Raw genomic sequence first — 13,822 nt, 5'->3', positions numbered from 1 at the left:
ACGTTTCCAATATTACAACAAATATTTTGTTCCTGGTTTTGTACTCTAATAATACGTCTATGAAGCTTAAAGGTGTGATGTGAAGGTGGTTAAAGGTGTGACTCACACCAACCTGTTCGTATTTCTCCAGCTCTGTGTGGTAGATCTGTCTGATCTGGGTGAGTTTGGCTCTGTAGTCGGAGTGTTCAATGGAGTTGTCTGAGGCCCCTCCCGAAGCTGCGGCTGCAGCGGCGGCAGCGGCGGATCCACCCCCTTTCTCTGGTCCTGACACACCCTCCGCCAGCAGCATGTTGTCCAGGCGCATGAGCTGGGGGTCGGGAGGGTCCTCCTCCTGGGCACCACGGATGCTGAGGCCTGAGAGACATCAGAGAGAGAGAGAGTGACAGTTAGACATGAGGACGTCCAGACCTCCAGATATGACACAGACACAAAGGAGTTTGATACTGTTCTGTTTTTGATAGGGCAGAACCTCCATGGTAACTGAATAATCATTTGTAATTTGTTTAGTGTTCATTCTATACCAGAGGGTGGGTTTGATGGTCTGACCAAGAACCACACCTAGACACACTCTTAAACTGACTCCTCCATGGCTGACTGGCTGATTTCCATGAGGGTAAAAAACATAGAACAGCCCAGATTATGCAGTGCCAGCCTCACAAGTATTGTCTTGTACAGTATCCTGAGCAGTGAGCAGCTAAAGCCAAAATGATTTTCTATAGGTACCTTTCCCTGGATGTCTGTCATATAGCCAAAGTGCAGTGCGGGTAATCCCCTGTGGGAATGGATTGGGTACCTCCTGTGTACGTGCTGTGTTCCTGTCGCCTAAAGCCCGGGCCTGCCTTATTTTATCTACACACTGCACTGCACACTGTGTGTACAGGGAGGCTTACATGACAGCAACATCCATAAACTGACAAATGCTCAACTGCGAGGTGGCACTTCTATTCTCCGAAAGGATGCTAAACAGAGGAATAAACCTCAAGCATGTGTCTGCCTTTTCTGCATGATGCAAAGCCTGAAATCACCACTGTCTGTTGGTTTTCTGTGATTAAAAACAGAGCCAGGGTTCTTCCACACTCTTAACGTTACCATATTTAGCATTATTCTACTTCATTTACAACTACTCATAGACAATATTTTCCCTTTTTCTCTTCTAATTGTGCACTTGATTACTGTGCAACTCTAAGATACCTCAGGGCTCGCACGCACAAACACACGCGCTCACGCATGCACATACACACACACAAACAAATCATTGAGTGCTGACTTTTGCTATTGTTATCGGGACCCGCTGTTTCTTTTTCTCTTTTCATTCTTTCCGATACATTTCAATCCTAATTAGGCATCAGTCAGCATAGGAGTACACCTGCATGCATAGAGAATGTTGTCATGACGGCTGCAATGAAAAAAAGACTGCAGCCGATCAGAATTACCAGCCAAATAAATCTGCATTATTCAGTCCAATAAATTAATAAAAAGGGCACCCAATCTGCAGTAAACACTGAGTGCCCACTTAGACGTTATGATTACCAGGGCTATCTCTATTCAGTAATCTGCCAGAGATGTAGGGATTTAACAGTTTCTTAAGGCTTCATTAAGATATGGTGAGCCCTTGAATTTTAAATAAGAAGATTAGTAATTCTATTGTGTGAGGCAGTAGCCTAGCAATCAGAGAGGGGCTCTACCAGGCACTGACTGTGTACCCAGCACACCCACTCTCTCTCTCTCGCTCTCTGAGACACACATACATAACCACATGTACACGACATTGAAACAGTGATACTATATGGATATTTAAAGTAACATACTGTCACCTCTCTCATCACATACCGCATTAACAATCCCCATCGACATTGGTGTGTGTCTCAGATGTGGAGATGCTACTGCAAGACTCACATTTGTGTCTATCTGTGGATCTATTGGCTGGATGTTTGTCTTGTAGTTGTAATGGTGTTAAGGTAGAGGATGCATGTGGCCATTTGTGTTGGAGACATTGATGCTGGAAGAGTTGTAGCATCAGGCATGCCAAGCCAAATCACCCATGTGAACAATATGCCATTACTCCACTAACTTTAACCCCATCACCATCATGTCTGTAAAGATGCTGAGCTATTAGTATAGTACCTCTGGTGGTGGTAATATCTGCAGGTTGATTGAGCAAACTGGTTTGCTCAGTGTAGTACTTTTGCCGACCCTTTGCTGCAGACACAAGCTCAAGTCCGCATTTTCCTTTGTGCTGGAGGTGATAGTAAGTAGTTAGGCATGTTTTTCATGTCAGGTATATTAACTAGAACTCTGAAAGCAGCAGTTCACATTTCCACACCAAACCCATGTTGTCACTTTTACTCCACTCACTCTTTATCCAGGGGAAGCACAGCTGGGGGATTTACAGGGTTTCATTCAAACCAAATAATCACAGGCCATAAAGAGCTACTTGTCTCACCATATATTACAGTAAAGTTCCTTTGAGCAATAATGTGTCCATTCAGAGCACGGGCAAACAGAGCGAGACATTAGGAAGTGACGTGCAATCCTATTAGGAAGCTAACGTGTGGAGTGGCCATGACAATTTTATCATACATGTCCATTTCTATTTGGGAAATCAGCGGGATAAAAATGATTACTCCACTGGTCTGAGATTGTTCCGCCCCTCCAGCAGCCCACTAGCGTGTGTTTGTGCCAGAGCAGCTATCGAGGCCCATCCATAACAAACAGGTTTGGAAACACTTCCCCCCTCCACCTGCCTCAACATACAGCAGGGAGCAGCTCCCAGCCAAAAGACCAAGTGCTGTGATTTTCCATCTTCTACTGGATTTCTCTCTACTTGGATTTTTGTTTTTCTCTCATTGAAATCTGTGTTCATATTGTTTACCTAATTTCTACTCAAGGGTTGAAAGGAAGTCGACAATGTGCTTAATACATTCATATCAGTGAGGTGTGGTTTTACTTATTATTTTTACATGTTTCAATGTCATATCTGATCCGATGAAATAACACAACTGACAGATGAAGACAAAGCAGGCCTTTCTCTCCCCTCCACTGTTTAGAATCATTTCCGGTTTAGTGCCATTGTCTCGTTTATCACCCCTGCTTGAAGTTCTGACAGTGATCTGAGCAATGCCTCTGGCCACTCTCCTTTCCTCCCACCTCTTTCCCCCTGTGCCTTCTTTTATTCCGGGGGCTTAGCTGACCTTTGGCCCAGCGTTTGTTTACTCTCATCACTGAAGTGTGAGCAGGAGAGTCATAAAAGCAGAGCCCTGCTGGGGTAATGTGAGCTGCTAAGGAGAGGAGCAGGATCAGGGGCTGGAGCAGGGTTATCCACCAGATCATACTGCAGTACTACACTGTCACAGAGAGAAGACCATAACACCTCAGTACATCACAAAGGAAAAGTGAGATATATTTTTATTTAGTGAGATGATTTTCCATTTTTCCATTACTTTGTTTGAATATTTGTTCCACAGATTTAATTATATACCTAATTATTTTCGCTCTACCGCTCTACCGTGTTGCAAATTGATTGTGAACCATGTGCCTTGTTGTATTTGAAAGAACACATTGTATCTCTGTTACTTCCACCGCTTTCAAAATATCCTGTTCGATACACCTAACCCTGACCCCCTGCAGTTCCTTTCCTGCTCAATGCTCCAACCAAAAGGCCCAGCGCATATCCACACACTGTGCATCTAATTGCATTGATCCACAAAGGTCTCCTAAAGCTAACTAATCGAAACCAAATTTATTTTCTGTCAATATTTGCAAAGGTCATCTCTCTTAGAGCAGGATACAATCCCAAGCGATACAGAGACAGGCAGGCCGTGGCTCTCCTCTCAGCCTGCTGAACAGATCCCACTGAGGTGGCCCCTCTCTGGGTGAGTATTAGTGAGAATCCCTGAACCTTAACCCACCATGTGATTAGAACACAATGCCAAAGCAACACACAAGAGACAACAGAACACAAAGAACACTGTGTCACTACAGACTTGTTTCCATGTCTCTTTTGACTTAATATCATCTCGTTTTCAAAGCCTCCAGATTAGTGGCTCTCGCTTTAGAAGCAGAGAAATGCATCAAATTACCATTGGAAATCTTTTGTTCTGGCCAATAAAACATAAAGATTCTCTTTCATTGATGTCCTTAAAGTCTTTTTTAAGCTTGGCCTATATCCACATGGCACAGAGAATCTGGGAGAATGCCTTCGGGCTCTCTCAAGCATGTACAGTAATTAACACATTAATACACATTAGCTATTCCCAATGTTAATGGTAGGGTAATTACCATACCTGATACCACACTGAGGGAAAGCTAGCACGCATTAGCCACATTTTGTTTCACTTTCTTTCTTACCATAAAAAAGCTGAAAAGGATCCTGTCTAATTCAGGGGCTAAATCATTATATTTCCCCACAGACAGAAACGGTGAATTTGACAGTTCCCTACACATCTGTCAATGCGCGCTCACGCTTTCTCTTTCAAACTGCATCAATAGGAAAAGATACACACCTTACATTACTATTCCATCTCTATAAAAAGAGACTTCAAAGCATTTGAGTTCTTGTTGTATCCACTGTAAACCGCAGAGGGTTTGACTTTAGAGTTGAGGCAGGCAGAGATACTGTAGGGATGAACAAGTGAGCATGCAGATAGATTAAATACAGAGTAATAGAGGGCAGGGAAAGGACCCTAAACTGGGGAATCCCTGTCTAGCATGATGATGTATTTCCTCCCAGTGCGGTGATTGATAAGGCCCATTGACAGTGAAGTGTTACAGCCCCCTGGTACTGGGTCAAGACTTCTCTCATCATACGCCACCAGCACACTTTAAACGGACAGCACAGGGGGCGGGGAAGAAAACGTGACAAAAAGTGGCTCCGGTCAAAGAAGAAGATCCCTGTCAGTTCAGGTAGCCTTTGTCCTTCGATGATGATGCTCTCCTCTCCCAAAGACTTTGACAAGAGAATGGGGGGGGGGGGGGGGGGGGGGGGGGGGTCGGGCCTCACCGAATCAGAGAGATGGGAGAGGGGATGGGTTAGGGGGTGGGAAAAGATAACCCAAACAAACATCTTGTAGACATTTTGCTGAACACACCAAAATGAATCACTGTCCCATTGTGGCATTGACATTTGTGGAAAGTGACACACGGCATGACAGACCACAGGGAGAGGATGGGAGACAACTGAGGGAGGGACACTGGGTAAACAAGGCCTACTGTCACTTGCTGTGTGTGTGTGTGTGTGTGTGTGTGTGTGTGTGTGTGTGTGTGTGTGTGTGTGTGTGTGTGTGTGTGTGTGTGTGTGTGTTTGTCCACTCTGGATGTTGCCCTCTCAGACTTTGAGTGGGCAGGTGGCCAAGTGGCGCAGTGATGGCTGACCAGGCCTGGCTGTGGCGGCCGCACGCAGCGGTCAGGGAGACTGGCCAAATGAGTGGACAGGACCTCCTCTACAGATCATCACACTGACTGACCCTACAGAACACATACAGCATGGGGCTCAAGCACAGGGCTGCACTAGCAGCCCAGAATCAGCACAAATCATTAACTGCCTGTTAAAGCATTTACCATCAATACTCACATAAACCTGGAATACAAATATACCTTAAAAAAAATGGTACCTTGATCTAATTATTTAGTAACAAAGAAAATTAGATTTACAGTAAAGTAGTATTATAGCATTTCAAGATAACTAACAGCATTTGCTGCTTTTTCCTCTCTTATTTCATTTCATATTTGATATACTTTTGGTTTTTAGCTACTAGCCTCAATTTACTGCAAATGTACCCTAATTCTTTATTCAGACCCCAAGCACATAATGCAAATGTGGCACTGAAAGCCAGTTATGAAATACCCAAAGGCAACTAATCTCTCCTCCCTTTGCAGCCTTCTCTGCAGCTCCCTAATTAGAAGATGGAGATTGCAAGAAACCAGGTCACACAGCAGGTCCTGTACACACAGACAACCAGGCACATATAGATACCACTTCATCTAAATATAATGTGTATGAAGCCATGAATACATTACTCTAAAGGCTAAGGGTGAAACAAATAATACTCCTTCTGTCATTAATCCCATGTTTTTACTGTATTCCTCTAAATAAATGGTTTCGGCTTGAGGCATTTGTGTGTGTGTGTGTGTGTGTGTGTGTGTGTGTGTGTGTGTGTGTGTGTGTGTGTGTGTGTGTGTGTGTGTGTGTGTATGAGTCCACGCATGCGTGCAAGCGTGTGTGTGTGTGTGTGTGTGTGTGTGGTGTGTGTCTGTGTGCATGAGTCCACGCATGCGTGCAAGTGTGTGTGTGTGTGTGTGTGTGTGTGTGTGTGTGTGTGTGTGTGTGTGTGTGTGTGTGTGTGTGTGTACTCATGAACTCATGAACCATAAAGCAGCATTGGGAACATACAGCAGACCATGATCCAGTGCCAGACACAATATTCTTTGCAACGGCATTTCTACACGAGAGATGACAGTCCATCATTTAGATTTTGTTTCAGTGAATCCACGGGAGAGACTGCACTGCCTGAAAAAGAGGGGAGCTGTTTCCCTCTGAAGAGTGCATTTTATAGGGAAGAATGTGACTCGAAATTATAGATTAACATTCTCTTCCCAGACGAGCTAACATATATAGCCCCAATTGCAGGTGGAGGCAGAGGCTGTACCGTTGGAAATGGGTGTCTTTGACAGCCATCATACTGCTGAGCGGTGAGACATGTTGAGATGCTCACCAATGAGAACACATATACATTTGTTTTTTACAGTGTTTATAACCTAAGGTAAATAGTGGCTGTGATTTGGAGGGACAGAATGTTCAGCCAAAGTCTCATGTACCTGAAAAGGAGCATCACAGCTGCTGGCGTATTGTTGTGCCTGATGCTGCAGGTTGCTGTGGTCTGTACAGTGACAGTGAGGAGGAGCTAGTCAGATCAACGTACAGTGCCAACAACACCATGTGACAGATGCAGGACAGAGAGGATGGACATTAGAACAGAGACTACCAGGAAGGCTGCCAATCTACTCTTAATTACCTCCCCTTTTACTCAACGCATCACATCATATCCATCGCAAGAACTGTGACAGTACTAAAGTGGTATTGTGGTTTAATATAAACTATTATAATAGTGATTTACAATAAAATAACCATTTGAAATAATCATTTCAACAGCAAAATTGCTATCGGGAAAAACCCTTTGAAGTTTGTGTTGTGATGGTGCTACTCCTTGTTGTCTAATATCCAATGGACAAGGTAAAAAATATGATTTGTTTCTAATTATTCTCAGAGTGTATTTTACACACCATTTAATGAGTTCGTCTGGAGACATGGCCATGGGCTGTGACTTCCTTCCCCAGTTATCCATGATGAACTGTGCAGTCTCCACCACGTCACCCCCATCAAGTGAATCAAGTCCCTATCCCCACTCAATTCCCTACTAAGGGCTTCACCGGAGCAGAGAAGACGCACAACTGAAGCAGCACAATAGCTACCGTGCCATTTTGTCTCGACATACCGGGAGAGAGGGAGGTGGGGGGGACAGAGCGAGGGGCTCGCTCCCATAATTACAGTAATTAACAGTTGCAGATTTAATTGGAAGGGAAGGCATTAACGGGAGGAACATTGCAGCGGCGCGTGCAGAGGGAACCTTTGCGGCACGGGGCTTTTGTCTGGTACACACCTAATGGAGCCCTGGCTTGCTGGCTGGGCTGCGGTAGCGCTGCATCCCACTGCTGACACAACAAGCATTGGGTTCAGACGCCGGGGCTTGTCACGACTCAGACTGGAGGCAGATAATTAGGTGCCAGGTTAATGAGAGCATGGGCTCTTGATGGCATTTGGTTACTGTATGTGGGCAATTAATGATTTTGTTTTTGTGTTTTTTGTTGCGCACTTGTGTGGAAAATATAGCCCATTACTCACCTCGGCCTCTGAGTTGAATGTAGTGATGGAGTGGCAAAGGGCTGTAGCTATGAGCCTTTTTAAAATGGCTAACGTTGAATACCTCCAGACAACCTAGAATTTTATAACAGATGTGTGGAAACATACATTTAATCTCAATTTCCTTGAAGCAACCTGCTGACCTTTTCAGACTGTATTGCCCTATGTCACCGCTTTCTATGTACAAAATCCCTATAGACATCAAGCAGACCATGAGGTTCCAGGTCAAATACAGTATATTGCCATGCACACACAAGAACAAAGAAAACTGGGCACAAAGAAACCCCAAGTGTTAATATATGGTATCGACTTTCATAATGTGTTTGTGAAATCCAATACCCCTTTGAAAAGCACTGCTTTTACATTCCATAGGATTAATTGGCAATAAATCCACAGAGAGAACTTAAGACATCCTCTTTCTCATGCAAACGGCTCCACACCTTCTATTTTGGAGTGTGTTGTTGTCTTGCCTGTGGTGGCTAATTAGTGGTATTCAATAAATGGGCACCTATAAGCTTTGGTTAAGATGGCATCTGTGTGAAAGTTAGGCTCGGCCCTAATGTATGTGCTCTCTGTCACCGGCCGCATGGCAAATGACTCGACAAAACACAAGACAATGTCCAAGGACCAGTCAGACCTTCCCCCGTCAAGGGGCCAAAATATATTTCTCTCTCAACAGTATCCAGAGAATTGGCAATTGGAATGTGTGTTAGTGATGCTAAGGCATCCATGTTTGATATAAAGTGCATTCAGAAAGTATTCAGGCTCCTTGACTTTTACAACCTTATTCTAAAATGGATTTAATCGTTTTTTCCCCTCATCAATCTACACACAATACCCCATTATGACAAACCCAAAACAGGTTTTTAGATTTTTTTGCAAATGTATAATAATTAAAAAAACTGAAATATCACATTTAGATAAGTATTCCAAACCTTTACTCAGTACTTTGTTGAAGCACCTTTGGCAGTGATTACAGCCTTGAGTCTTCTTGGGTATGACACTACAAGCTTGGCACACCTGTATTTGGGAGTTTCTCCCATTGTTCTCTGCAGATCCTCTCAAGCTCTGTCAGGTTGGATGGGGAGCGTCGCTGCACAGCTATTTTCAGATCTCTCCAGAGATGTTCGATCAGGTTCAAGTCCGGGCTCTGGCTAGGCCACTCAAGGACATTCAGAGACTTGTCCCGGAGCCACTCCTGCATTGTCTTGGCTATGTGCTTAGGGTCGTTGTCCTGTTGGAAGGTGAACCTTTGCCCCAGTTTAAGGTCCTGAGCGCTATGGAGCAGGTTTTCATCAAGGATCTCTATGTACTTTGCTCCATTCATCTTTCCCTCGATCCTGACTAGTCTCCCAGTCCCTGCCGCTAAAAAACATCCCCACAGCATGATGCTGCTACCACCGTGCTTCACTGTAGGGATGGTGCCATATTTCCTACAAATGTGATGCTTGGCATTCAGGCCAAAGAGTTCAGTCTTGGTTTTATCAGACCAGAGAATCTTGTTTCTCATGGTCTGAGAGTCTTTAGGTGCCTTTTGGCAAACTCTAAGCGGGCTGTCGTGCCTTGTACTGAGGAGTGGCTTCTGTCTGGCCACTCTACCATAAAGGCCTGATTGGTGGAGTGCTGTAGAGATGGTTGTCCTTCTGGAAGTTTCTCCCATCTCCACAGAGCAACTCTTGAGCTCTGTCAGAGTGACAATTGGGTTCTTCTTCCATTTAAAAATGATGGAGGCCACTGTGTTCTTTTGGAGGTTCAATGCTGCAGAAATGTTTTGGTAACCTTCTGCAGATCTGTGGCTCGACACAATCCTGTCTCTGAGCTCTACGGACATTTCCTTCAACCTTTGGCTTGGTTTTTGCTCTGGCATGCACTGTCAACTGTGGGACCTTATATAGTAAGGGGTGTGCCTTTCCAAATCATGTCCAATCAATTATATTTACCACAGGTGGACTCCAATCAAGTTGTACAAACATCTCAAGGATGATCAATAGAAACAGGATGCACCTGAGCTCAATTTTGAGTCTCATAGCAGAGTCTGAAAACTTATGTGAATAAGGTATTTCTGTTTTTATTTTTAATACACCCTTCCTGTCTCAGCCTCCAGTATTTATACTGCAATAGTTTATGTGTCGGGGGGCTAGGATCAGTCTGTTATATTTCTCCTGTCTTATCCGGTGTCCTGTGTGAATTTAAGTATGCAACCTCTAACTCTCTCTCTCTTTTCTCTCTTCTCTCGGAGGACCTGAGCCCTAGGACAATGCCTCAGGACTACCTAGCCTGATGACTCATTGCTGTCCCCAGTCCACCTGCTGTCCCCAGTCCACCCCAGTCCACCTGCAGCTGCTCCAGTTTCAACTGTTCTGTCTACCCTGACCTGTTCACCGGACATGCTACCTTGTCCCGGACCTGCTGTTTTCGACTCTCTCTCTCTACCGCACCTGCTGTCTCTAACTCTGAATGATCGGCTATGAAAAGCCAACTGACATTTACTCCTGAGGTGCTGACCTGTTGCACCCTCTACAACCACTGTGATTATTATTACTTGACCCTGCTGGTCATCTATGAACGTTTGAACATCTTGGCCATGTACTGTTATAATCTCCACCCGGCACAGCCAGAAGAGGACTGGCCACCCCTCATAGCCTGTTTCGTCTATAGGTTTCTTCCTAGGTTCCTGCCTTTCTAGGGAGTTCTTCCTAGCCACCGTGCTTCTACATATGCATTGCTTGCTGTTTGATGTTTTAGGCTGGGTTTCTGTATAACACTTTGTGACATCGGCTGATGTAAAAAGGGCTTTATAAATACATCTGATTGATTGATTGATTATTTGATTGATTGATTGATTGATTGATTGATTGATGAGGAAAATGTTTTATTTCATAAATTTTAGAATGAGGCAGTAACATAACAAAATGTGGAAGAAGTAAAGGGGTCTGAATACTTTCCGAATGCACTGTATATCTGAAACTTGTCCCCTGAGGAGAACTCTGACGCTATCTACATGGATGTATGATCTCTGTGGTAACTTGTAACTGTACAGGGTAACTCTAAACCACTCTATGCAAAGGGATTTTAGTGTCTTTAGGAATTCTGCCTTATCTGGTCTCACTCCCCCACACAAGCCTTTATTTAGATGCTGTGACATCCTGTGGAGATTGACTGATTAGGTTACTGTAACTTAGTTTAGTTTGATTGGTCAATGGTGGTTGGTTTCGGTTTTAAAGAGTCACATATTCAGATGCTATAAATGGAATGAAATGCCTTTGTTCTGCCTCTTGCTCCTGTTATCCACTCCGCTGAAAGGTTGTATGAACATTTTTCTCTTGTAGGCCTGTAATGTTTTTTATGCTTTACTTTGTAACTCTGGGATCTTCATGCCTAGATAGATTGTGAATGCCTTGTGATGCTAGTATTGCCTTGTAACTTAAGCTTTATGGCTTGTATGTGATTCCATCCATTTTACAATGTAATTCAATATCTGCCTTTGATATAGACAATTCTTAGACCTTTCTCGACCTTCCAATTCCTGTAACTCAACTATAGTCTCTACATATTGCTAAATTATCTTTATGGAGTCAAATAATTCATTTAATAGGCATATAGTCTTATTACGGGTCACATGTGAGGTATATACAGTATAATATACACATATCAAATATTACCCCACTACAAAAGGTTTCAATATCCTCACAGCGGGAAATAAAAGGGGTTTATTCAGAAATAAAAAATCATGTAAATAATGTCTGAGGGTTTAGGCTGGGATAGGGATCATCACATCCACTGTGACTCTGGTGTTCATATTCATGATCATTTATTGCCCAACATACTGGACATGTTAGTTCTGCAGATTAGCCAGGGAGACATGATGTTTAGAGCTTTTCCAAATCTTTACTTCTATTACTCAGACGCATGTGCAAATAATATATATTCAACTACAATGTACAATCCTAAAAAAAAGAATGTAAAGAGCTTTAAATGTTTCCTTATTTGTGCATATTTAATGCATGGGCAAAATCATGGATTAAAATAAATATAAAATCATATAAAAAAAACTCTACTAACTACTATAGTAGTATAGAATATGTAGCTATGTAGCATTTATGTATGGGTAATGTGTAGCCTGTAACATACTGTACAGTGCATGGCGGTATGATAAAGTGCTTCTGAGAATATTTGCCGGGCTCCCATATACAGTGAGGGAAAAAAGTATTTGATCCCCTGCTGATTTTGTACGTTTGCCCACTGACAAAGAAATGATCAGTCTATAATTTTAATGGTAGGTTTATTTTAACAATGAGAGACAGAATAACAACAAAAAAATCCAGAAAAACGCATGTCAAAAATGTTATAAATTGATTTGCATTTTAATGAGGGAAATAAGTATTTGACCCCTCTGAAAACATGACTTAGTACTTGGTGGTAAAACCCTTGTTGGCAATCACAGAGGTCAGACGTTTCTTGTAGTTGGCCACCAGGTTTGCACACATCTCAGGAGGGATTTTGTCCCACTCCTCTATGCAGATCTTCTCCAAGTAATTAAGGTTTCGAGGCTGACGTTTGGCAACTTGAACCTTCAGCTCCCTCCACAGATTTTCTATGGGATTAAGGTCTGGAGACTGGCTAGGCCACTCCAGGACCTTAATGTGCTTCTTCTTGAGCCACTCCTTTGTTACCTTGGCCGTGTGTTTTGGGTCATTGTCATGCTGGAATACCTATCCACGACCCATTTTCAATGCCCTGGCTGAGGGAAGGAGGTTCTCACCCAAGATTTGATGGTACATGGCCCTGTCCATCGTCCCTTTGATGCAGTGAAGTTGTCCTGTCCCCTTAGCAGAAAAACACCCCCAAAGCACAATGTTTTCACCTCCGTGTTTGACGGCGGGGATGGTTTTCTTGGGGTCATAGGCAGCATTCCTCCTCCTCCAAACACGGCGAGTTGAGTTGATGCCAAAGAGCTTCATTTTGGTCTCATCTGACCACAACACTTTCACCCAGTTGTCCTCTGAATCATTCAGATGTTCAATGGCAAACTTCAGACGGGCATGTATATGTGCTTTCTTGAGCAGGGGGACCTTGCGGGCGCTGCAGGATTTCAGTCCTTCACGGCGTAGTGTGTTACCAATTGTTTTCTTGGTGACTATGGTTCAGCTGCCTTGAGATCATTGACAAGATCCTCCCGTGTAGTTATGGGCTGATTCCTCACCGTTCTCATGATCATTGCAACTCCACGAGGTGAGCTCTTGCATGGAGCCCCAGGCCGAGGGAGATTGACAGTTCTTTTGTGTTTCTTCCATTTGCAAATAATCGCACCAACTGTTGTCACCTTCTCACCAATCTGCTTGGCGATGGTCTTGTAGCCCATTCCAGCCTTGTGTAGGTCTACAATCTTGTCCCTGACATCCTTGGAGAGCTCTTTGGTCTTGGCCATGGTGGAAAGTTTGGAATCTGATTGATTGATTGCTTCTGTGGACAGGTGTCTTTTATACAGGTAACAAACTGAGATTAGGAGCACTCCCTTTAAAAGTGTGCTCCTAATCTCAGCTCGTTACCTGTATAAAAGACACCTGGGAGCCAGAAATCTTTCTGATTGAGAGGGGGTCAAATACTTATTTCCCTCATTAACCTGTTGGGGCTAGGGGGCAGTATTTGCACGGCCGGATAAAAAACGTACCCGATTTAATCTGGTTACTACTCCTGCCCAGTAACTAGAATATGCATATAATTATTGACTTTGGATAGAAAACACCCTAAAGTTTCTAAAACTGTTTGAATGGTGTCTGTGAGTATAACAGAACTCATTTGGCAGGCCAAAACCTGAGAAGATTCCTTACAGGAAGTGGCCTGTCTGACCATTTCTTGCCCTCCTTAATCATCTCTAACAAATACAGGGGATCTCTGGCATGACGT

General features: G+C 43.6%; 1 protein-coding gene across 6 annotated transcripts in view; it reads right to left on the bottom strand.

Moving 5' to 3' along the window:
* Window positions 1-13,822, bottom strand: part of pbx3b (pre-B-cell leukemia homeobox 3b) — a 91,246-nt gene that overhangs the window by 23,651 nt on the left and 53,773 nt on the right. For all 6 annotated transcript variants that reach the window (XM_014171866.3, XM_082968593.1, XM_014171868.3 and 3 more), the window contains exon 3: window positions 113-354. In XM_014171866.3, coding sequence (XP_014027341.1) covers window positions 113-354 — 242 coding nt within the window. The remainder of the gene's footprint in view (window positions 1-112; window positions 355-13,822) is intronic.

Source organism: Salmo salar, chromosome 24, assembly GCF_965601325.2.
Source record: "Salmo salar chromosome 24, fSalSal1, whole genome shotgun sequence".
In the NCBI taxonomy this organism is placed as follows: domain Eukaryota; kingdom Metazoa; phylum Chordata; class Actinopteri; order Salmoniformes; family Salmonidae; genus Salmo; species Salmo salar.
This window is presented reverse-complemented; position numbering and strand designations above follow the sequence as displayed.